This window comes from Gouania willdenowi, chromosome 14, assembly GCF_900634775.1.
Source record: "Gouania willdenowi chromosome 14, fGouWil2.1, whole genome shotgun sequence".
Lineage (NCBI taxonomy): Eukaryota > Metazoa > Chordata > Actinopteri > Blenniiformes > Gobiesocidae > Gouania > Gouania willdenowi.
In genome coordinates, this window is record NC_041057.1 from 28,474,690 (window position 1) to 28,498,386 (window position 23,697).

Genomic DNA, 23,697 nt, shown 5'->3' on the forward strand with positions numbered 1-23,697 from the left:
GAGCAAATGACAGATTTCCACAACATAAAGCATGTGGTGTAAGGGAGGAGGAAGAAGGGCTCGATACAGGTTCATTACACATTTTTTAATAACATTGCACAATTTACATAAAACCAGTTTAAATGAGGAGCATGCTGAAGATTCAGTCGCTTCATTTTTTTTTTCTTCTCATTTTGTACATGATCTAGAAAGACTTTCTTTTCCCCCTGTACACGGTAAACAGCAAAAAGGATCTCATTGAACAATCGTGTTGCAATACGCATCGACTAACCACTATGGCTCCGTTGGACATTTTTAATGTTGGATTATAAAACACTGCACGACATGATATCACAGAGTTCGAAGCGCACAACTAAACCTTCAGTGGACTACTAAAATAGATCTCTGCTTGTTAGAAACAAACTGTTTGTTTTAGACTTGCTTTTTTTGTCTTTACCTTTTGTGGATACAACAAATTAAACCATTACATTACACTGTTGATGTCCCAGAAATGTACTTTACACACTTAGTGTTGGGCTGATGTGCTGTCATGATGTGTGACGGGCTGCATTCTTGCCACAAAGTCTAGCAACACCAGGAGGGGGGGAAGGAGATTGTCACCACAATGAATTTCTGTTGAGGAAACTGTATTCCTCCTTTTCCAGTTAAAGCTGGTGTGGGTCAGCGTTGAGTCTGATTTGTGGACAGAATGCAGACGTTTGTCCTTCGTGGTGACGTCAGCAGAGCGAGGAAGGCCAGCTTTGATGGAGGGAGCCCAAACATGTGTTGCATAGTTGAGTATGGGTCTCTGGTACAATGCTAATCACCTGCATCAACAAAAGGAAATGGCCAGAAAAAAAAAAAGAAGCACATTCTGACTCACTGCCATAATAACACTACTGTATGTACATGTGTTCAAAGTAAAGCTTTCAAAACACTCGTTGCATATTTGTACCATGATCTTTAATTCATACAGCGTGAGCACAGCGACTGTACATTATATACACACACACACGTCGGTGTCCATCAGTGCTGACGTACCTTTACATTCCATAGGCTTCGTTCTGACTCCGCCCCTTTTACAAACACACACAGAGCGGTAGAGAACAGGGAAAGGATCTGAGAGATCACTTTTTTCCATGATTATTGTCTCTTGGAGCGTTTGTACAAAACGTGTCGTCGTGTGGGCGACGCTCACATAAATTATTCACAGCTATGTTACAGGTGTGCTTTGCTCAAAGCTAAGTGCTCCGTGTGAGTTCAGCCACTTGTTACCGCGCCTCGATGTCCTTGTGCGACACTCTGTCTCTGATATCAGTGGCCAGAGGCGTAGTCCGTCTGGGCGAGCCGGGGCGGGGACCCAGGGTGGGGATGAGAGGGGGCGGGGCACTCAATGAGGCCGTGGGTGGAGTTTTGTTCAGCATACCGTTCTGATGTGCGGCGGCGGCGGCTGCGGCTGCGGACGGACTCACTCTGGAGTAGTGCAAGCCGGGGAGTCCGGGCGCGATAAGGCCCTGGGCGGGGTGAGGGAGGTGTCCATCCAGGGCGGGGTGGTGCATGGCAGGATGGAGGCGCCCGTGCTCGTACTCCTCTCTGAGCATGTTGAGGCGGTCCCGCTCCTCCATCTGGGCACGCTCCTGCTCCCTCCTCTGCTCCAGGGCCAGGGGGTGGTGGTCTCGGTTAAAGTCGTGAGGCTCACGGTCCCTGTAGGAGCGCTCGGCTTCGTACAGGCGCGGCCCTGCCAGGCGATGCAGAGGGTCGTTCCTCAGTAACAGGTCCCTGGCCAAAGGGTCCCGTCTGTGCATGTCCAGGGCCCGGTAAGGGTCCCTCATGGGATCCCAGTGGAAGGCGGGGTAGGGGAAGCGCTCGGCTCCGTGGATGGGGCTGATCCCCATGAAGGGCGCCACCACTCGAGTCCTCTCCAGACCACTGATGGTGTTGATGGGGTGAACCCCTGCCATGCCCATGGGCAGAGGCACGGAAGAGGGAGGGGGGAGCAGGGTGGGGGTTGAGGGCGTGTGTGGCGGATGTGCGTTGTGTCTCTCTGCAGCTTCCTGCTCCTCCTTCCTCTCCTCCTTCACCTTCACTTCACTGCTCTTCTTCTGGTGCTCGTAGGGCAGCTCCGCCTTCTTCTCCATCACCTCCCTGCTCAGGCCCCCGTTGGGACGCTCCAAGCTCGTCTGTCGGACGTACGGAGAAGTCGTCCCCCTGTTGGACACCTTGTCCTCTGACATGCGGCCGTCGTGGATGTGCAGCGTGTCCTTGTCGCTGTGCTGGACGTCCTTCAGCTTATGCTCGTCTGTGCCGTTTTCCTTCCAGGAATCCGAGTGCTCCCTCTCGCGCTCTTTGGACTTGTTCTCCTTGTCTCGGGGGGGTTCTCCTGTAGGGAGGTGGTTACGGTGGAGCTCAGGAGGCCGGCTGTGTCCCAGCAGGCTGATGGGGTTGACGGGGACTGGTGACGGATGGTTGGAATGATGCTTTTCAACAGAATCCCTGGAACGACAAAGACAGAGTTAGTGATTTTTATTTAGTGAATGTGATCAGAGTTACTGCAGTAACTAAGGGTGTAACGATTCATCCATTAGATCAATGAATTGACTTATATTCTTACAATCCACCTACATGGCTCTGTGCTTGGCAAGTTGGCCTTCTGGACGACATTAATCGATCTTAAATCAGTTTAAAAGGTAATCAATTGATTGTATCAATATGGGAAATAGCGCATTACATTTAAGCATGTCAGACTTTATATGAATGTGTTTTAAAAAAGCTTTTAATATTAAAGACGTTACTGTCCGTGATATCACGCGGCACACACCAGCAGACTAACAAAACAAAACAGAGAAGCCGGCGAACGAGAAATTGATCAATAAACCACTGGGTCCAGTGTGTGTAACACAAATGGAGATATTCTAAAGGAATTGCTCAATGTGTCCACAGCAGCAGCAGTGGTGGTAGCGTTAGCTCGTTAGCATTAGCTCTGGAGAAGCAGCCTCAGACATGTTAAAAAAAAGTATCAGGTTGAACCACTGCTGAATTAACAAGAACAGATGTTGGTTATACTTAATTGTTGATATTAATATTGTATTATTTGTATAAAAACAAGCAGAAGAGTCAGGTAAACCTTATATGTTTTTTAATTGAAAATGCACTGAGTATTGAAAATGAGAGCAGAAAAGTCCTGTTCATTTAAACTGAAGTCTTTCCTTGTTTGTTTCTGTCCATAATTCATTTATAGACGATTCCCTTACAAGAAACAACAGGAATCTATGAAACCTCACCCGTCTTGTCCAGTATTCAGGTATTATTTCACTCAAACTGGTTGAAATATTATTTAAAATAAAAAAAGTTACTGAACCTATTTCAAGTCACTGAATCATTTCAAATCGAATCGTTCTAAATTCATTAATAACAGCGTATCATGATTTCAATCAAATTGTTGTTAAAATGAATTGTTAGACCCTCACTGTGACAAACAAGGAAATGACGTGTGTAGGTCTAACTTCTACCTGTCCTTGTCGTCTTTGCTCAGCGAGTCCCGTTTCTCGGTCTCTCGCTCCCTCTCGTGGGAGCTGACCGATGCGCTCCTCTCAGACTCTCCAGGTTTGAGCCAGGGTGGGGGTGTGGGGAAGGAGGGTGGGGTGCGGTGCAGGCGGTTCCAGGGCTCCTGGTGGCTGCTGGTGCTGCTGTTGAAGTGCTGCTGTGCATTGGGTCCGTCTCTATGGCTGAACATGGAGTTGGCCGCTGCTAGGGATTCAACACGTGGAAAAACACAAAGGGACACCAGTTAAATGTGCATCTCTACTGTGCTGTACGCAGCATGGAGAGGTGACACAACAACACAATCCTTCATGAGGCTGGAACTCACTTAGTGCTGGGTTTCCCAGTCCACCGAAGGCCGACGAGCTGAGAGCACTGAGCCCTCCAAAGGATGCGGGTCGACTGAACGGCTCTGCAGGCAGACGGGTGATGGTAGCATGTTAATATCCCAATATTCATTACACAGATGAAGTATGGCTGAATGCTCCTACCTAAATGAGACGCTTGCGTCAGGAAGTTTCCAGGGTGGTGTGGTGGGTGTCCAAAGTGTCCTGCTGATGGGTGTGTGGGACCTGAGAGGAACAGGAGACAGAGACGGAGTGAAACCTTCTGGAAAGATGTTTGAATATCAGGGACGTCTATGGAAATAGAAGCTGTAAAAGGATCTTTCACTGTTTTTACAAATGTGTCTTAAAATCTTTGAAATGTACTTATTAGAAGATCTATGGCTAACAAAAAGCATTATTATGCAACTTATTTATTTAACTTTAACTTTTAAAAATAGGACTACTTTACAGATTTAGAGCCTGTTATCCACCATCTTGAACACACGTGATTGATGATGTCACAGGGCCCCACTGCCTGTAAACATCCCATTGTTTTCTATTGGAGTGAAGCATTCAACCAAAATAACAGCTTGTGCTGCTCTAAATAATCTAAATAATTTGGTTCTTCAACTGTCCGTGATTTACTCACTAACTTCAGTCATTAGAGCATCAGCTGTGCACTCTTTAAAGGAGTGTAAAAGTCTTAGGAGAGCTCTACTTCTCTGCTTCATTGTATACTACCAAACCATAGAAATTAAACGAATGTGGTGCATAATAATGTGTTTTGTTAGGCATAGATCTTATAATAAGTACATATCAAAGGTTTTTGGCCAGATTTGTAAAAACAGTGGAGGAACCCTTTAAAATTATTTCATCTTTCTAATGTTTTTACACAGTAACAGACTGTAGTATTCATATCAGCTAATAGATTAGATTTTAATGAGGCCTGATGAGGATGAAAGTTTTCCTGGGAATGTTGAGACATTCTACACTTAATGATCTGTTTGACATTTAATTGGACTCGGTGAGGATAATGTAACTCATCGGTGTGGTTAGGAATCAATCCCAGCTCCCTCAGGATGTAACAGATGTCTATTACAAAAGTAATCAGAGTATTTGAATAACATCCAATGATAAGATACAGAGCTTAAACAAAAAAGGACATTTTTTAAAGCAATTCACAGTGTAATGATTGATGTGAACACATGATGTTATCACTGTATTAACCCTGCATTGGTAACTGGTGACGTGGTGAACAGCATCAGTGGGAATAAAAGATGGATGCGCGTGTGTGTCTCACTCACCTGCAGCAGAGAAGAGCGTGGCGGGCCGAGCCAAGTCACTGGGGTGATGGATGGCCCCAAAGAGGCCGGGACCCGGGGGCCGGCTCAGGAACTCAGGCTTCAGGCCAAAGTCCAGCTTGTGAGGATCGACCTGCATCTGCTGCTGGAAGAGCAAAAACGAAGAAATCCACATGTGAAACCTCTGCATAGTGAGCAGCAGCGACGACAGGTATAGTCGAGTATAAAGCACTTAAAGCAAGAGTTTATGCATTTAAAAAAAAAAAAGATTTAGATGGTTTTAATGTTTGTAAACACACACATATATTTAATGTGATCAATGCATAACATCACATTATCAAATGAATTCTGATTGTTTTTATTCCTATGTATTTTAAATAAAATGAGTCATAGTCTAGTTATTGTCAATTAAAAAAATGTAGTAAATGAAAACTGACGAAAGTCGACAAAATTAACACTTTCTCATGTACGGGTTGCACTCCCATGACTTTATTGCTACAGCATTCCATTTATTCAAAAGTAAAAAATGAGAGAAGCATGATTCTGCAAATCACCATAAAATTTAGTTCCAAATATCTATTTGCTCATTAATAACTTTTCGTGCAATTCTTTGCAAATAATTCTACATAATTCCAGCAAACTACACTGAAGGTTCTGATTTATTGCTTTACACTTTAATATAGTAAAAAAAATATACATGGACGTGAAGTGGAAAGGCTGTAGAACTGATGACATGCAGCAGAGAAAGGTTTGCAGAGTCCTCACCTTCACTTTCTGTTGGTGGTGGTAGATCTGCCAGGCGGTGTGCACGTGCATGGCACACCACTTCCCAGGTTTCTGTAAATGCACGACAAAGGAGCTGTGCTTTAAAACCAGCCTGTAGCACATGTTTGTGTCTAATATTTGATTAATATCACAATTTATTAACATGTGATACATTAGACTCTGCACTTTACTGTGAAAGTCAGTGTGTAAATGTGTGTAGGTGTGTCTGCACTGTTCTGTTCTCCAGCACCAATCGTGCTGTTAACCACTACACTCAGCCACTCATTTAATTAAAGACATTATCAACTCCATTAGCAAACCCCCTTTAAGGCATCAAGCTTATTATTTAGTATGAGACTCTGCAGGGAGTCTGTACTCACCCTGAGAATAGGCCGGAATGGATCTGTGAGCTGCAGGAGGAGAGAGAAAGAGAGAGAGGATTATTTAGATGTCAATCACATGAGTTGTAATGAGCGTTTGGGAGCAGCGTTCATTATGAGCTCATTAAATGCAGTAGTAGAGCAGTAATTAAGTGGTGGGTGTTAATGGAGTTCTCTCTGAACTGATACAGCGAGCGTGTTTATTGGTTACTGACCATCTGTGAACCCCCATAGTGAGGTGATTTACAGTGGAACATTAAGTTCTGGCTGCATGTGGAAAGCACTCGATTGTGATCCAATAAATCTTTAACCTCCAATACATTTAGAAACCACAATCATCCCCTATCAAAAGCATTTACACTCAGTAGTTACACTCAGCATTGACACAAAGCATTTACACTCAGCATTTACACGTAGCATTTACACATAGCATTTACACATAGCATTTACACGTAGCATTTACACATAGCATTTACACGTAGCATTTAGGAAGTTTTAGGCTAAACTTAGCATTTACACGTAGCATTTACACATACTATTAGGGCTACACTTAGCATTTACACTTAGCATTTAACGTAGCATTTAAAATAATCTTAGCATTTACACGTAATATTAAGGCTACACTTAGCGTTTACACGTAATATTAAGGCTACACTTAGCATTTACATGTACTATTAGGGCTACACTTAGCGTTTACACGTAATATTAAGGCTACACTTAGCATTTACATGTACTATTAGGGCTACACTTAGCATTTACACTTAGCGTTTACACTTAGCGTTTACACTTAGCTATTGGTTGACTTATTTTATTTTATTGAGGAAAATATCAACTCATTCTGTTAGTTTAACAGACCTTTGTTGGTATTGTCTACTTGTGTTTGTTGTTGTTTTTGTTTTAAAAGTGCAGTGAACTAAAAGCTATTGGTAAAAAAAAAAAAAAAAGGTTAATCAATTAGAATTTTATTCTTTGAATGGCCTGATATTGATTCATTAAATCCTAAAACTGATTATTTAATACATATTTACTACTGTGTGTAAAGCCTGTGACCTGCTTAACATTTTTAATACTGCACTAAATGATCAGAATTACTTTAATGATCCCAGGGGAGAATTAATTTAAATTACTGCAGTGGCTCCACGCAAAAATTATAACAAGGTGAAAAGAAACACTAATAAAGCAAACAATACATGACTAAAAAGTAAAAGCTAACAAAGAAATCAAGACAATGATTATATTAATACAAGAATAAGAATTAAAATTAAAGAAGGGATTAAATATGAATAATCAGCATTCAATACAAGTGTAAATACACATGCAAGTTAGAGTTACCTTCTACTATTTACAGCATTAGGTCTCATCCATATTCAAGTAAAACTGTTTCTGTGACTTGATAACCAAATCAAATTGAATTACGAAAGCAATCTGGCCCTAATTAATCAAATTTAATTGATTAGTGGAATCTGAATGGATACCCAGCACTAGTTGACAGTGATTTCAAACCTCACAACTCATCACTTTAACCCGACAGCTTCTTAATTCTTGTATATATCTGTATTATATTTGTAAATTCGTATTATCTATCTATAAAAGCAAGGAACATCTGTGTATGTGCGTGTGTGGAGCAAATATCTCCCTGACGCGGTGCGAGTTCGACCTGAAACTTGGTCAACGGGTTCCAAATACCCCAAGTGTGTGTATCTGTGATTTTGGAGTAATTTGGTAATTTCAAAATGTTTATTTTAATTTTATTTCACTTCTGGACGGCCCCAAAATGAAACCTATTCAACTTTTGACCTCAGGGTGTGAGGGGGCGCTAGCGCACCATCTATATCTATTTCACTGTACAGCTCCTCACACGAGCAAGAGTCACGTGTGCGGCCAATCGCTGCGCACACAGTCAAGCAGACAGGCACTGTAAACACGCGAGCGATAGAGACCGAGACACGGAGCTCTCTAAATAGATCATTGGAAACCATCAGCCACTGGTGAGTCTTTTGCAGACAACTTTCCCAACCCGTTCAATACTCTGGAAAACTGCGGATTCTCTGTGGTGCCGTGCATGGAAGCTAAGCTCTGACCACTCGGTTCAAAGGTAAAAAAATGATTTTTGTTATTTTTAAAAAGACAGCCGAATTGTACATAATACTTTAATTTACTTACTCACTCATGGAGTTTGGAGCTTTACGTTTTGTTTTGCGCAGTTTTGTTACTTTTCTGATTGGCGCTACAATGTCTATGGAGTTTGGTTATCAGCGTCTCAAACATTTCACGGGAACACACACACAAGGTATTTATTTATTTATAATAAAAATATACTAAATGAGTAAAATAAAACACAAAAAATGCACAAAAAGACAACTGAAAGATAAAAAAAAAATACACAACAAAAATATGAAAATGACTCAAATAAAAATATACTAAATGAGTAAAATAAAACACAAAAAATGCACAAAAAGACAACTGAAAGATAAAAAAACACACATGACTCCAAAAAACATACATTACAGAAAAATACATCAAACAAAAAAATATAAAAGTGAGTAAAAAAAAAAACAACAAACACATTTATCATGTTCCTGTCTCATAGAATTAAACCAGGGAAATCACACACACTATTTTATTTTGCACCCACAAATATATACCTTTATAACACAGAGTACAGACTATGTACAAAACACAACAGAAAGATACACAAATACACATGACTCCAAAAAACATACATTACAGAAAGATACACCAAACAAGTGAGTAACACATTTATCATGTTCATGTCCCATAGAATTAAATCACGCAAATCGCACACGCTGTTTTATTTTGCACCCGCAAATAAACCCCTTTATAACACAGAGTACAGAGTATGTACACCTCTTTGTACATCCAACCTTCAAACACATACTCATTTAGACATCATTAACTCTACTTAAACTTCTACATGAATGCATACTTCCGACGGGCACTGTACTAGTTATTATAATTTTAATAATGTAATGTGTGCACTTGTATTTAATCCTTATTTAATTAACAGTATTTTACTTAATTATGTATGTTTTCTTTTTTCTTTTCTTTGTTTAGTGTTTCTTCTTTTCATTTGTAATATTTCTCGAGCCTGGGATCAATAAAGTACATCTGATTCTGATTATTGATTATTGATTAGTGTAGAGAGCTCTTACTCGTGGGTCCTTCTGTAGAAACGTGTGAGGGACGGCTCCAGGTCTCACAGACGCATCGAGTGGATTGGAAGTCTGTGGATCAGGAGAAACAAATGTTGTAAAAACTCAAACCTTTTCATCCTGAGTGAAGATGTAAGGGTGCTTTACCTTGGGCTGGAAGGCTCCCTGCAGCGAGCTGAAGGGCCCGGTCGGGGGAATGACAGGAGGGAGGCCAGACATGGCGGGTGGGTAGGAGTGGAAGAGCTGAAGGGAAAGAGGAAAAGAGGAGGAGACGTTTGATTGGTTGGAGAGTCGGGATGAGTTTACTGGAACAAACACAGCTTGAAGCTTGGCTCTTAATCTGAAATCACTAAAGCAGTGAGGATTACATCTGATGGGCTTCATGTTTTACAAACTACATGTTGATAAAACCTTCCCTCATCTTTTTGGTTTGAATGCATTTCCTTTGATCCATAATGTAAAGTGTAATGCACTGTGAAACAGATCTGCCGTCAGTCCAAGGCTATGCAGAGTTTGTCCTGCTCGCTTTCATCAACTCATTTCCATGTTCTGGAGGCTATCCTGCCATGCAAAGCTTTTAGCATAAAAACTTCATGTTGACAGGGAAACACAGCAGATGTGTGGAAGCAGTAAAACATTCCAGTCACTCTGAATAATGATCAAACAGCATCTGTATGTTCCTCTTAATGCTGCCCCTCCCTTTGTGTGTTTGCATTTCACTGTCAAATTATAAACCATCAGCTTCCACACAAACAAACATCGTCTGAAGCGAAGCAAATAAGCGTGTACACACAAACACGCCATTTACATCACCAACTGACAGAAACGCACAGCAGGGAAACTCACGCTGTGTCTGTAGAAGGGGTCGACTTTAGTTGGATATTTGTCAAACTGTAGGAGACACACAAAGAGAGCGAGAGAGAGAGAGAGAGAGAGTGAGTTCAGTGAGTGAAAAAAACCGAGCGACATCACAGACAGTCACATGGACTGCAGCGCCACACACTGTGTGAGCAGTGTATTACAGTCAGGAGTTAAAGACATCACAGAAAGCGAAGCCTCGCTAAGAAACGTTAGCAGGAGGTTTGAGGAAGAATTGTAACTGAAGCAGTAATCATTAACTATTGGATTGTTCAGCCACCAATAGTTTAATCACAGTATTTATTTTATCCTACTGATGATGTAATGTTGCAAAAGTAATCGGAAAAAGTCACCTGCTTTGTTCTTATTGGCTGATTAGTAGAGGTCGACCAATATATGAACTTTTTTCAAATTCGGCCAATTTAAAAAAAAAAATATATATATATACATATTTTGCACTACTTTAGAGTAGCCATTAAAGGAAGAAAGAACATAAAAACATTCATTCAGATGTTTGAATATACAAAAAAAAAAGAAGTAATAATAACAATAGCATGTGCATGGGAGAGGTAGAAGTCAATAGGCTTACAAATGAAAAGCCGATATAATAGGATAAGGATATAATAGAATAGTGCCTGATGAATTATCCTTATCCTATTATGTCCTTAATCGGATAAGAATTTTTGTTTTACTTGTGTACAGGTATATTTAAAGTTCAATAAATGTTAAGAGTTCTATTGGTGTATTAAATTGAATTTCTAATATATAGATCATATGAGTGTTTCAATTGTCTTTCATAATCAATGTGCTTTAAAAAAAAAGTATATCGACCTCAAATATCGGCTTCCAAAATCGGCTTCATACATCAGTCATCGGCTGAATTATTTTTTTATCGGCCTTTGAAAATCCCATATTGGTCGACCTCTAATGGTTAGTGTTGACAAAGACCTGATTCTAAGCAGCAGTTTGATGTGACCTCAAACAGTGTGTTTTTAATGGAACATGAACGCACTTCATAGTAAGAATAATAACCTGAGAACCTGGTGAGCTACTATGGGATGTTCCACATTAAGGTTCTTTATAAAAGTGTGATTCTGAATGCTTATGTTTGCAGCTTTACATTAAAAAGCTACAAAGTGCTTTTTTATGGTTTCATTCTAAAGAGCCGAGAAGGAACCTGAATTATGAGGCATGATCTAAGCAGTGAAACGTTTAAGGAAGGATTAAAGTTCCCTTAAATTTGACCAGATACTGAATACAAAAATTAACAAAACAAACATTAATATTGGATCGATTTGTTATGTTTATATTTTATATTGATAATTTATTCTGCTTTTAAAATGGACTCCCGAGTCTGAAATAAAGAAGGATGATGATTAATATCATTATGAAGATTAATATTATTATTTTCTGTTCCCTTCTGATGGAATACCACCTTGACTCAGAGCTTTCTCTTCAGGTGGAACATCTAACTCGGGCAGGCCTTACATTGGAGGCCTGACGGAGTTCATAATAATTATTCTCTGAAGTCGAACACAGCCAACAACCAAATCCCATGAAGAAAACTCTTAACAACAACAAAATGTGCTGGATCATGATGTGTATGCATGACCCCCCTTATTAATTTGCCTTCCTCCTCCTCTATGCACACTTAGATCCAGTCCAGGCTTAAAGGCTATCCAGCTACGGCGCCCCGTTGCTTCCGTCTCTCCCAACTAACAGCTCTGCTCTTAAAGCTGCACATTTGCTTACAATAAAAGCTCCAAAATGGGACCAGATGATGCAATTAAAATCAGAATGAATTAGCTACATTATGTTCTTACAGCTGGCTCTGAAGTTACTGTGCTGTGAGCAAAGGTTCTAATACTTAAAATAAAGTCTAGACTGCTCCCAGCGTACGCCAGAGAAAACAGAAGAAAGGCATTCTGGGAGAATAAAGACACAGCTGAGGCCAACACATGTGCTCATTATAGGAACCCACAGGTCCTTGTGCACATGTCAGGAGGTGTTAATTCTGTGCTCCAAAAACCACAAAGTAAAAACCGTTTGCGTGTTCCCCAACACATGTAGAAGCCATCATCAAATCCAACATCACAGATTATTTTTCTTCCCCCTCCAACCCAACAAAGGTGTGTTCTACTTATCCTCACATTTCTGGCAGGGGTACGCACCATGGGCGGTGCTGGGGTGGGCATGATGGCGTGGGGAAAGGGCGTGAAGGTGTGCTGGTGGGTGTGCTGGTGAGTGTGTTGATGCTGATGCTGGTGCTGATGTTGGTGCTGGTGGAACTCGGTGCGCATGTATGGGGGGGGGCCCAGTGAGGCACCGCGGTCGCCGCTCTGGGAGGCCAGGAAACGGGTGTTGAGCTCCTGACGTAAAATATCTTGTTCTGGAAACGGAGAGAAAACGAAGACTTAGTAAAACACAAACACAGTGACATGGAAGGTTTCCACGAAAACGACCACTGACTCCACCACTCAATCAAAGGGAGAAGACATTAATTAGCCCGTCTCAGACGGATCTTATAGATCCTAGGTTCCTAAAGTGGGGTACAGGTACCCACAAGGGTACACATATTGTCTTAGGGGGTAAGTGAAGAAATGAAACATTGGAAACTAGAATCTAAATAGACTAGCAGTCAAGAGCCTCCATGCATTGCCACAAATTACACATGTAGAACCCCCTCACGCAGCCTCAAACACAGAAACAATCTTATGAAAAAAAGAAAATTATGAAATTCAGCAAAACATTGCAGAGTTATGTGCATCCTTTCAACCTCACTTCTCTCATTAAAATTGTAAATGTACAAATGTATAGTAGATTTCTTTTGTTTCTCACTGAGAAGGCCAGCAGGCTAACTAAATAACAATAACAATAACAATAATAATAATAATAATAATAATAAGCAAACAACTGACAATTCTGAATAAGATGTTTTCTTGTCTACTTACAGATTTTATTCTTCTTATTATATATTATTCCTCAACAGTAAACTGTAGGTGAAATTCAGTGACACATTTCACTGTAGGGCTACATTGTATATGACATTACATTATTATGTTATTATGGGTACAAGACTGTGAAACGTTAGGGAACCACTGTTATAGATCTCTACATGGGTCATTGTCATATAAGGATTTTACCGCATGATATTTCAAAAAATGGGCATCATCGGGCAAGGTTTGCATGAATATTATGATGCAAATAAAAATAGAAATAATTTGAAATCTTATACAGGACTATAATTTAACTATAATAGGGCATAAAATACATTTTAATAGATTCATATTTTCTCAAAACAGCCGTCATGGATCATGGCAAGACAGTCGCACCACCTAATATAAATTTAAATAACAGAAGTAATTTAGTAAGTATTTTTTTTAAAGAAAGTGAGAGCATATACACTAAGTTACTACATATTTCATATCTTTTTATGCATTTAAACCTTTTTTTACCAAAAGAAATGAGAGTTCAACAGAATATGTAGGTGTCACGTCATTGACCCACAGATAAAAAAAAATATTCAGAAGATCAGTCATTCATAAGCTAAAGGAGCTCTCACCTCTAAATGTCATTCATCACAGCTCATCTGATAACATTCTATGGTTCTTTAAACGTCAATACTGACAATTTCAATGTATCTAAAGTCAAAGAAACCCCTGAAAAACTCTCTTTTAACTTGTAGATAAGAACATATTATATATATTTCTTTGCATGTACAGTAGTTCTGTGCTAATCAACACCAACAAGCATAAAACAGCTTTCAAAGACACAGAAGCACAGGCGTTGCCAAGCAACAGTGGGTGCCTGGAGGCGGCCATTTCTAACTAAGGCGAAGGCTGTAGTGACAAACACGCTGCACCATGTGGTTTGTAAACAGCTGATACATGCTGTTCTCAGCAAGCCACATCTTCATTAGCTGCAGATTAGTTTGTAACTTGGATGAAAATCTGTTGAAACTGAAAGAATTATGGAGGATGCATCTTCACGCGACATTCAACTGCATATGTTGGAGAATGTAAATTTGGGGAGTTTGAGATTGAAAATAGCAGCGATGTACGGCGAGAAGATCCTGTGCATGTTTGGACTGTTCTTGCTGTCAGTGACTGCTGTTGCACTCTGTGCATGTGAAAGTGCACTTTTAATGTCACAGTATTGAAAAGTAATGCTTAGCAGCTAATATGTTAGCCTCTATTATAAGCCAGCCACACACAAAAACATATATTTTATGCGTGTAGATCTACAAGTTAAAAAGATTTTTTGGTTGTTTTTTTTTTCTTGGGGGGGGGTTAGTTTAATCTGTGATTCGGAAAACATATTTAAGACATAGAAACAGCTGCACTTTCACGCTCGAAATCATTGAATTAAGTTCAAACCTTCACTGATCCAAAACATGACATTAAATGCAATAGATTACCTTGGATTAGTGCTGGGTGATATAACGAGATTCAAGATATATCAAGTTATAGTTTTCTGTTGTGGCGATATAGAAAATTACAATATCGCCTATATCGATATAATTTTTTCTATAGTTTTAGAATTTGCTGCTTTGCTACTTCTCAGAACACCATGAAAAGAACAGTTAGATGGATTTCTGAGTGCGTCCTAATCCAGATCCACCACTAAACAAGCAACACTAAAGAACTCACTCACACGTGCTGTCCCTTACTGGAGAAAAAACTAAAGTGGGACATATTGTACAGCTGTTTGTTTATAAATGTGCCGAAGTGGCTTTTGTATTAATAAATTTAACCATGAATTGTAATTTCTGGTCAAACTTCATCTGAATTAAAATTATCGAGATTTAAATCTCTTTTATAGTTTTAGGATTGTTATATTTTATGTTGTTTAGGATTACTATCCCAGTGTTTCCTCGGAGGGAGCCCTCTGTACCAGGGGCTGTGATGGGCCGTGACTGCAGTGATGGTGATTAGCTTTTGCTATTTTGCTGTACAGGGGGCTCTGTCTTGTATTCTAATAAGAATATGATGTGTAGCTCAGAGTAATATAATAATGTGTTCATGTCTTAAAGGGGCAGCATTATGAAAAAAATCACTTTATAATGGTTTTGCTACAGTGATACACATTTGATTTAGCCTCATTCAGAGGGACAAAGTAGAAAAAGTTCGGTTTCCTCCCTCCCTTGTTATTCCACATTTTGTAAAAAGTCAGCTTTAACGCAGACACTCCTCCTCCTGACAATCCTGGCTCCTCCTACCCTACATAAGAATGTGAGTTCCTCCCTCTCAAACTACCTCACAGCTAAAACAAACATAGCGACGGCAGGTTGATATTACAGCTAATATCTTCTATATCCTGTATATAGATAAACTGAAGAGCACTCACAATCAGTTTCACTTTTAGTAGCCGTAATACCACCTTGTATCGCATTCATGGTATGATCTGACGTGTTTGTGACCAAATGTGATGCAGCAGTCAAACAAAACAATGGACTATTGCCTTAAACGGACTAGTTCTGTGGTCATTAGAGGTGAGGAGGAGAAGAAAGACTGGTAATGATTTACTGCTACTACTGCTGTGATAAACACACAGGAATGCCTGAAGGCCCAAAAAACAGCCTGTTTTTAGGAGCGCTCCAAAAGTGACTTTTAACAGGGCTAAAGCTCTGGAAAACAGGCGAGTTTTAAACCTTTTAATGAAATCTCAGCTCTTCTCATTCATTGAATTCAGTAATATTAATGTCACTGAACACTAATGACAGCAACACACGCCATCCGACAGGATATCCTGTCAGAGTCCTAAAGATGACGGAGCAGGTTGTGTCTGTAATGATCAGATGAGCACATCATGTTTGGTTTCAGTGTCTCAGGACAATTAAAGCTGTCAGACGCTGTGATGCCACACAGTCCCGCCCTGCCGAGACAACAGCATCTGTTGTTCTAATAACCTCAGCACAGCCTGCGGAGGAAAAATGGATTTCAGCTAATCACCAGCTTTTCCTCTGAATTCAACCCAAGCTGCCCTCAGAGATTGAATGTGGATCCAGAGTAACCTGACCCTTCAATCTCTGCAGCCACAATATTTCCTGCATTTGTTCAGGGCTTTATTGGCTTTGCCAGTGGAACTTTCTCTTCATAAAAATTTCATTAGAATCTTTTGAACACTATCCAGTTCGCTGTGCTCTCTGTTGACCAAATTGATTTCTTGCTCATGAACGGATAAAGATGGAGGGTTCTGAGATGGTTGCCTGGGGCGACCATCTCCCCCCACGCTGACATTTAACCCAACAGCTCAGTGTGGAGACTCAATGTTTGTTGATCATTCAGTATGAACTTAAACTTTAAAGTACACGCCTTGCATTTAATGTTTGACCTGCTTGTTTTTTGAAATATTTATTGTGTTGCTGTCCTTCAGGTACGGAGGACCAAACATGCCAACATTTAAAAGAATTAATAACTAAATAAACATGAAAAATAACAAAAAGGAAAATTTAATACAAATAAATAATTATAAGTGGAAAAAAATAGTTAAAAAATGCAAAAATAACAAATGTAATTAAATTAAATATAGATTGATAAATAAAAGGATATAAATACAAATATAATTTATTATATTTATTCATTTAATCATTTATTTTATACTTGTAAAAAATATTTTTATTTTTTGTTGTGTTTTTATTTTTACTTTTATTCATTTATTTTTATTTTGGGTCACAACAAAATATATATGTAAATGAGGGTTCTGTGTATATGCATGTTTAAAATAAATGATTAAATGTATAAAAGTAAAAAATAAAATAAAAATAAACAATATTTGTATTTTCTTTTTTATTTCCACTTTTATTTAATTTTTAGACAATTTTTTTTTATTTTTGCATTTTTTTCAATTTAATGATGTATTTATATTTTAACTGTTTAACTGTTTTCCCAAACTTACATTTATTTATTTGTATTTGATTTTCCATTTTCAATATTCCTTTTTTCCTGTTTCACGTTTATTTATTTATTCATTTAATTTGAATTGTGGCAGGTTTGGTCCTCCATATTCAGGCTCATCCGTCTGCGTTCACCCTGCAGAGTTTCCAACAGGATCACATGGGACTGATGTGGGAACATGTGGTGTTTACCTGAGTAGGCACTCCCAGCAGCAGGGTGTCCAGGTACTGGCAGGGAGCTAGACGTCAGTGGTGGTGGTGGAGGCAAAGCCGCGGGAGGAGCGAACATATTTGGGTGGTGAGGATGTGGCGAAGGCTGCAGGGCCGAGGGGAAGCCGTGGGGGGCGCTCTGGTTCGCGGCCAATGGCAGCGGGAAGGTAGAGGCTGCTGCTCCTGCTGCTGTGGGAGGAAGCGACGGGTGGTGGGGGAGGTGCAGGGGGCCAGCAGGGGGGCCGTGGGGCTTTGAGCCCGGGGTGCTGCTCCTGCTGCTGCTGCAGAGACAGGAAAGAGGCTCCATCAGTCACAATTAACACTTGTTCCTGCACATCTCCTCCACTCCATCTGTTCAACGCTCAATTCCCAGCCCAATAGTTTCACACCTTAACTGCCTCCCATTACAAACGCCTCCTTACCTCTCTGGTGTTCTACACAATCCAGGGCAAACAGCAAGCGTGAAACACCACGTTCACAGCCTCACAGACAAACAAACTGCCTCTGGCAGACATAACACAACCAGCATCTGTCTTTGTACAGCTTCTGTTCACATGCTTTCCTCCAGAGCCAGGTAGGGAGCATTAGCATTAGATATGGGAGGAGAGAGTGTGTGTGTGTGTGTGTGTGTGTGTGTGTGTGTGTGTGTGTGTGTGTGTGTGTGTGTGTGTGTGTGTGTGTGTGTGTGTGTGTGTGTGTTTTTGAAGGAGGAGAGTGTGTGTGACCTACAGGTCCCATAGACCCTAATGTCTCACTACATTTATGTATAAATAAATAGTCTGTCCATTCATGTATGTATATGTACAATATATAAGTGTTTGTGTACATGTATGTACAGTATATATGTATGGACTTGTACAACCCGATGCACGTGTGTGTGTATATATGGATAAATGTTAAACCCAGTGCATACATTTTCCCCTTTTATAACACTTATAACTTATTTGTACATTCTGTTCTACATATAGTTAAAACCTAACCCTATTCATATTATTAAATGTTATTGTTTTGCACAACACAAATGTTTTTTTTTTGTTATTCTTTTTATTATTTTTGTGTGTACACTGTTCTATGTGACACTTGCTTTGGCAATAAAGCTGTTTTGAATTGAATTGTGTGTGACAGAGGAAAAGAGTGTGTGCGTGTGTGTGTGTGCGTGTGTGTGTGTGTGTTTAATGCACTCTTTCTGCTGTGATTATCATTTGTGGGCGTGGCCAGGCCCTGTTTGTGCTGGCACACACAGGTGGGTGGAGCTAAGTGCATCAGCCTGAGAGGCAGTGCTGGGTTATTATAGAGAGGCTCAAATGATCCGGGACAAAACATCATGTTTTAATAGACCGAATCCCACTGACTGTGTTGGATTTATTATTTATACCATATGAGCGTTACTAAAGCTCTGTGTAATGCTTTGAGTCTCCTAAGTAACATTTGCACACATTTCCCTCATGCACAGTAAACCTTTTCTCTGGAAAAGGAGAACATGGCTGATAATTCTCCCACACAGAGCACTGTGCTGCACTTTATGTCTGAGATTAAAAATCACAGCTACTTTTGGCTCAAGAACTCGATTATAATTCACATTGTGTGAGAGCTTCTTATTGTTTCAGCTGTTTGTGAATGAGTAGTTTTTCTTTCTCACCTGTGACCGTTCAGACCGTTGTAGGCAGAGTGAGGCCGGGGGTGGCAGCGTGAGGGGGGCCGGTGAGGCCCTGCCTGGCTGGGGTGCTGCTGAGGGTGGTGGTGTGTTGGAAGGGAAGGAGACGGTGGGTGCGGGTGAGGCCCGGGTGTGGGCGTCGGCCTGGGATGGGGCGTCAGTTCAGGCTGGGGCCGGGGAGGAGGGGGGGGCGACGGCTCCTGGCCCCGGGCAGGATGCAGGGCGGCGGGCGTTTGAGGCCTGGGGACGACCTCGAAGTGGGTGGAGCCTGGGGCCTGGGTGGAGCTGCGGGTTTGGGCTGGCAGAGGGCACGGGGCCTGGGAGGTGGGCAGGTGGAGGGGGTGGGGAGGAGAGGGTTGAAAGGGGGTGTTGGGGGATGGGGGTGAAGGGTCTCTGCTGTCCTGGCTCCTCTCCTGGCTTCGCTCTAGGCCTGACACCGTGAGGAGGGCAGGGCCCTGCGGCGCCTGGCTGCCATTGGTGGAGAGGACATCGAGAGCAAAGTCTGGAGCTGTGCAAAGAAAATAGAAGAACACAATAAGTTAAAACAAATAATCTTAATACAAGAATAACAAATATCACACGAAACCAAAAGGAATGCTGAAGCAGTGAATAATAATAATAATAATGCATCAATTTTATATACAGTAGCACTTTCTCATAGACACTCAAAGTTGTTTTACAGAATTAAGGGATTATTCTTTCACTGGTTAACTATGATTATAGCCACAGCTGCCCTGGGGCAGACTGACTGAGTCCAGGCAGCCATAGTGTGCCATCAACCCCTCCGACCACCACCAACATTCACTCACACACTACATTCATACTAGGCAAAGTGGGTGAAGTGCCTTGCCCAAGGACACAATGACAGATACCACTGGGGTGACTGTCCCCTACTGTGGCACCTGGAATTCTCAGTGACCCCCCATCCACCTACTAACCAGGCCCAGACCTGCTTAGCTACCGAGATCTAATGGGATCGGGCAATGACAGGCTGGTATGGCCACATATTGTCATGGGGTACGTGAATAAAAATGTAAAATTTTAAACTAGAATATAACTAGAGCAACAGTCAGGAGCCTCCATGCATTGCCACAAATTACCCATTGGCCCATGTAAGACTCATCAAAAAAGCACAAACATGACAAGAGCTACATTGCTGTGCGCTAGCAAAACATGCTGTCAAGATGCCCTTTGCCACCACATACTTATATGTGAAAGTGGGTTTTCAGCTTTGACAAACATGAAAACACAACAGAAAAGAGAATACTTTGGCTGAACTTAAGAGAGTCTGAGTCTTTAATATTTCTTCATGCAAACATTGCATTCTCTCAACCTTACGCCTCTACTTAAAGTTGTAGTGAGCTGTATTTCACAGTTTAATGGTGATAAAAAAGAGAGATTTTTCTCAAAGAAAATGCTGTAACACTTTACTTGAAGTTCTATACATAAAGGCTGACATTACGCTATCATTAGCATGACATGTCACCTGTCACCTAATATGTCTTCTTGTGTGCTTAGAGATTTTTTTTTAATTTTCCTATTATTATATCTTTCTCAACAGGAATGGTGAAATTCAGAGACAAATTTCCTTGCAGGGCTACATTGTATAACACATTACATTATTATGTTTTTTAGGAGAGTAGGAGTGTAGGGGGTACATGGCTTCAGGTTAAATGTCTGAAGGGGTACAGGACTGTGAAAAGTTTGGGAACCACTGTTAGTATGTAAAAGTATGGGGATGGGCGATTTTGACTAAAAAAAAAAAATCTTCAGGTTCGATTTGATTTTCTATTTTTTTTTTTCAATGCGCTTAAAAATCACTGCAGACATCAAATATATTGTCAAAAGCGCAACTTTGTTGTTGTGATTGTCCTCAAGAGGTAAAATGAATAGAACAATTCCAAAATAAAAAGTAAATGATCATTCAACAATTTCAAGCTTTAACACAGGTTTAAGCAAAAGTGCAACAGTAACTTCACAGTAGCTTAATTTTTCTGATTAATAAATCAGATAACTACATATTTTATAACACATAACATTACAATTAATGAAATAATAAACTCTTCCCGTAGCATCTCAGCATAGTACGAATAAAAAATTAAACATACCTGTGGCACACATACAGTATAGCCTAGTCAAAGGGTAAATAAATATAAACAAAGAGGGGGCTGGCTCACATCGCGCTACGGTAACCCACAAGGACGGAATGTAAAAAAGTTAAAAAAAAAACTGTGGTGGAAAAAAAACAGATTTTTTTTTTTTTTTTTAAAAACTCAAATTTGCTAAATAAAAATTGTTTTTATCTGCAAATTCAATTAAATCGTTTGTTTGCCCAGCTCTAGCATGTAACAGTATATAACAGAATGTAATAGTATGTATAACAGTATGTATTATTATGCTGTGGTGTTGGCACCAATCAAACCAACTCCATCATCAGCATCATTGGCTTCCTTATAGTGAGACTCAATGAGCTGCAGTGAAATCAAAGTGTGAATGTAACACAATCCACAGACGGGACAGGAACAGCTGCTGGAAACAGATCTGTCAGTGTGTGTGTGTGTGTGTGTGTGTGTGTGTGTGTGTGTGTGTGTGTGTGTGTGTGTGTGTGTGTGTGTGTGTGTGTGTGTGTGTAAGGCCTCACACTGTTTTGACTTCTTTCAAGTCAAAACAAGGATTTGGAGGCTTAAGAGAAACACAGCATACAGTGTTACATCATACATACACATTTGGTTCATGCCTCAGTTACCTAAAATGTTACGTATCTTTATTCAAACTAAATAAATAATGCTTATTTATAATCCTACTTCTTCTACTGAAGCTTAGAATATCAAACCGATCACTTTCACTTATTAAATTTAGCCTCCTCTGGTGTTTAACTTTATATCATCTGCTTTTTATCTTCGACTGTATAATATGTGAGATATTCAGTTCCATGACTTTATGAACAATTGGATACAGTTTGTGAAAAGCAGAAAAATGTGACAACAAAATGCATTTCTATATAAAACTTTAAAATAACTTTATACTTCTGCCATTTCTCCTGTCTTTGAATTCCGTTCGCTAGCATGCTAACTGTTGTGTGTCAGAGAACAGGTCTCTGTGGTGTGTTTTCAAGTGCCAGCACCAGTTTTAAGTGAATTATTGCAACAACAAACGCACACAGAGAAAAAGCGTGTAATTGCTGGACAAATGTGATACATTCCAGTCAAAGCAGTGGTTAACCTTCAGGGCAAAGCCTGGGAGGATAATGTGCAGGAAAACAGACTCCACAAGTTAAACAGAACGGCTGCAAAACCACTTCCACATATTTTGAGGCTGTTCCGCATTAAAAAGCCTGACATTTCAGACTCTTTAACTTGGAAACAATATGTGGAAGGTAATTACAGAAGGACAGAAAGATGCTTTATAGCCTCGAGAACCAAAGCAAAAAAACTGCCAACACTACAGGATTGGTAGAGTCAATTTGTACTTTGTTACATTATATTTGAAACAAGTGGATTGAATTTACATCAACAATTTGTTCAAAAGTACAACGGCATATTAGGGCCACATTAGAATAAAATGAAATGTGAGCACTACGAGATCAAATTAGTAATATTTCGAGATTAAAGAAATATTATGACTTTAATCTCATAAAATTACAACTTTATTCTTGAAATATTACAACTTTAACTTCAACTTCCTAGTGCCCAGATTTTGTTTTTTTATTTTAATGTGGCCCTAATACGCTGTCATACAAAAGTATGATTATGCATGTTTTATCTTCCATCTATAATGCAAGAAAGGTCTGTGTGTGAGTGTGTGTGTGCGTGCGTGTGTGTATGTGTGTGGAGCAAATATCTCCCCGACATGGTGCCTGTTCGACCTGAAACTTTGTCAACGGCTTCCAAATACCCCGAGTTTGTGCATCTGTTATTTTGGAGTGATTTGGTCATTTCCAAATGTTTATTTTAATTTTATTTCGGCTTGACGGAACAATCATGTCCACCCAGAAATGAAACCTATTCAGCTTTTGACCTCAGAGTGTGAGGGGGCGCTAGCGCACCATCTACGTTATTTCAATGCACAGCTCGAATCCAATGCGTGCAAAAGCTCCCGTGGACTGTGGATGACGTTTCAAAGCCTTTATTTTCATGTTTGACCGTTCGCTATTTAGACCCGGAAGTTATGACGGGTCTAAATAGCCCGTCATAACTTCTCAACACACACACGACACACGACAACACAAATAGGAAAATGAGTCAAAATACATAAAACTACATATTTATTCAAAAATAGACTGAAATGACAACAGAAATGCACAAAACTACACAAAATAAGATACAAAAATACATAAAATAACTCCTGAATCACACTACAATGGCAACACAAAACAATTATTTTACAAAAAAAATGCACAAACACAACAGAAAGATAGAAAAATACACACAATGACTCCAAAAAAACATACATCACAGAAAAATACATCAAACAAACAAAATATAAAAATGAGTAAAAAAAACAACAAACACATTTATCATGCTCATGTCCCATAGAATTAAACCAGGGAAATCAAACACTATTTTACTTTGCACCTGCAAATAAACCCCTTTATAACATAGTACAGAGCAGGGGTC

The 23,697-nt window shown here is 40.1% G+C and overlaps 1 protein-coding gene and 1 pseudogene across 14 annotated transcripts in view; both read right to left on the reverse strand.

Annotated features, from left to right (window-relative positions):
• Positions 1 to 66: 66 nt before the first annotated feature.
• The window catches only part of auts2a (activator of transcription and developmental regulator AUTS2 a), a 501,602-nt gene continuing 477,971 nt past the window's right edge, over positions 67 to 23,697 (reverse strand). For 6 of the 14 annotated variants that reach the window (XM_028467001.1, XM_028467002.1, XM_028467012.1 and 3 more), the window contains 13 exons: positions 19,067 to 19,589; positions 17,410 to 17,708; positions 12,473 to 12,711; positions 10,311 to 10,355; positions 9,612 to 9,707; positions 9,465 to 9,536; positions 6,292 to 6,321; positions 5,912 to 5,983; positions 5,150 to 5,291; positions 4,011 to 4,091; positions 3,848 to 3,931; positions 3,489 to 3,735; positions 67 to 2,472 (listed from right to left, as the gene is read on the reverse strand). In XM_028467001.1, the coding sequence (XP_028322802.1) occupies positions 1,251 to 2,472; positions 3,489 to 3,735; positions 3,848 to 3,931; positions 4,011 to 4,091; positions 5,150 to 5,291; positions 5,912 to 5,983; positions 6,292 to 6,321; positions 9,465 to 9,536; positions 9,612 to 9,707; positions 10,311 to 10,355; positions 12,473 to 12,711; positions 17,410 to 17,708; positions 19,067 to 19,589 (3,152 nt within the window). In that variant the 3' untranslated portion in view covers positions 67 to 1,250. The remainder of the gene's footprint in view (positions 2,473 to 3,488; positions 3,736 to 3,847; positions 3,932 to 4,010; positions 4,092 to 5,149; positions 5,292 to 5,911; positions 5,984 to 6,291; positions 6,322 to 9,464; positions 9,537 to 9,611; positions 9,708 to 10,310; positions 10,356 to 12,472; positions 12,712 to 17,409; positions 17,709 to 19,066; positions 19,590 to 23,697) is intronic. The other 8 variants (XM_028467010.1, XM_028467008.1, XM_028467009.1 and 5 more) reach the window with 8 other exon arrangements.
• On the reverse strand, positions 19,972 to 20,089 carry LOC114476283 (uncharacterized; annotated as a pseudogene).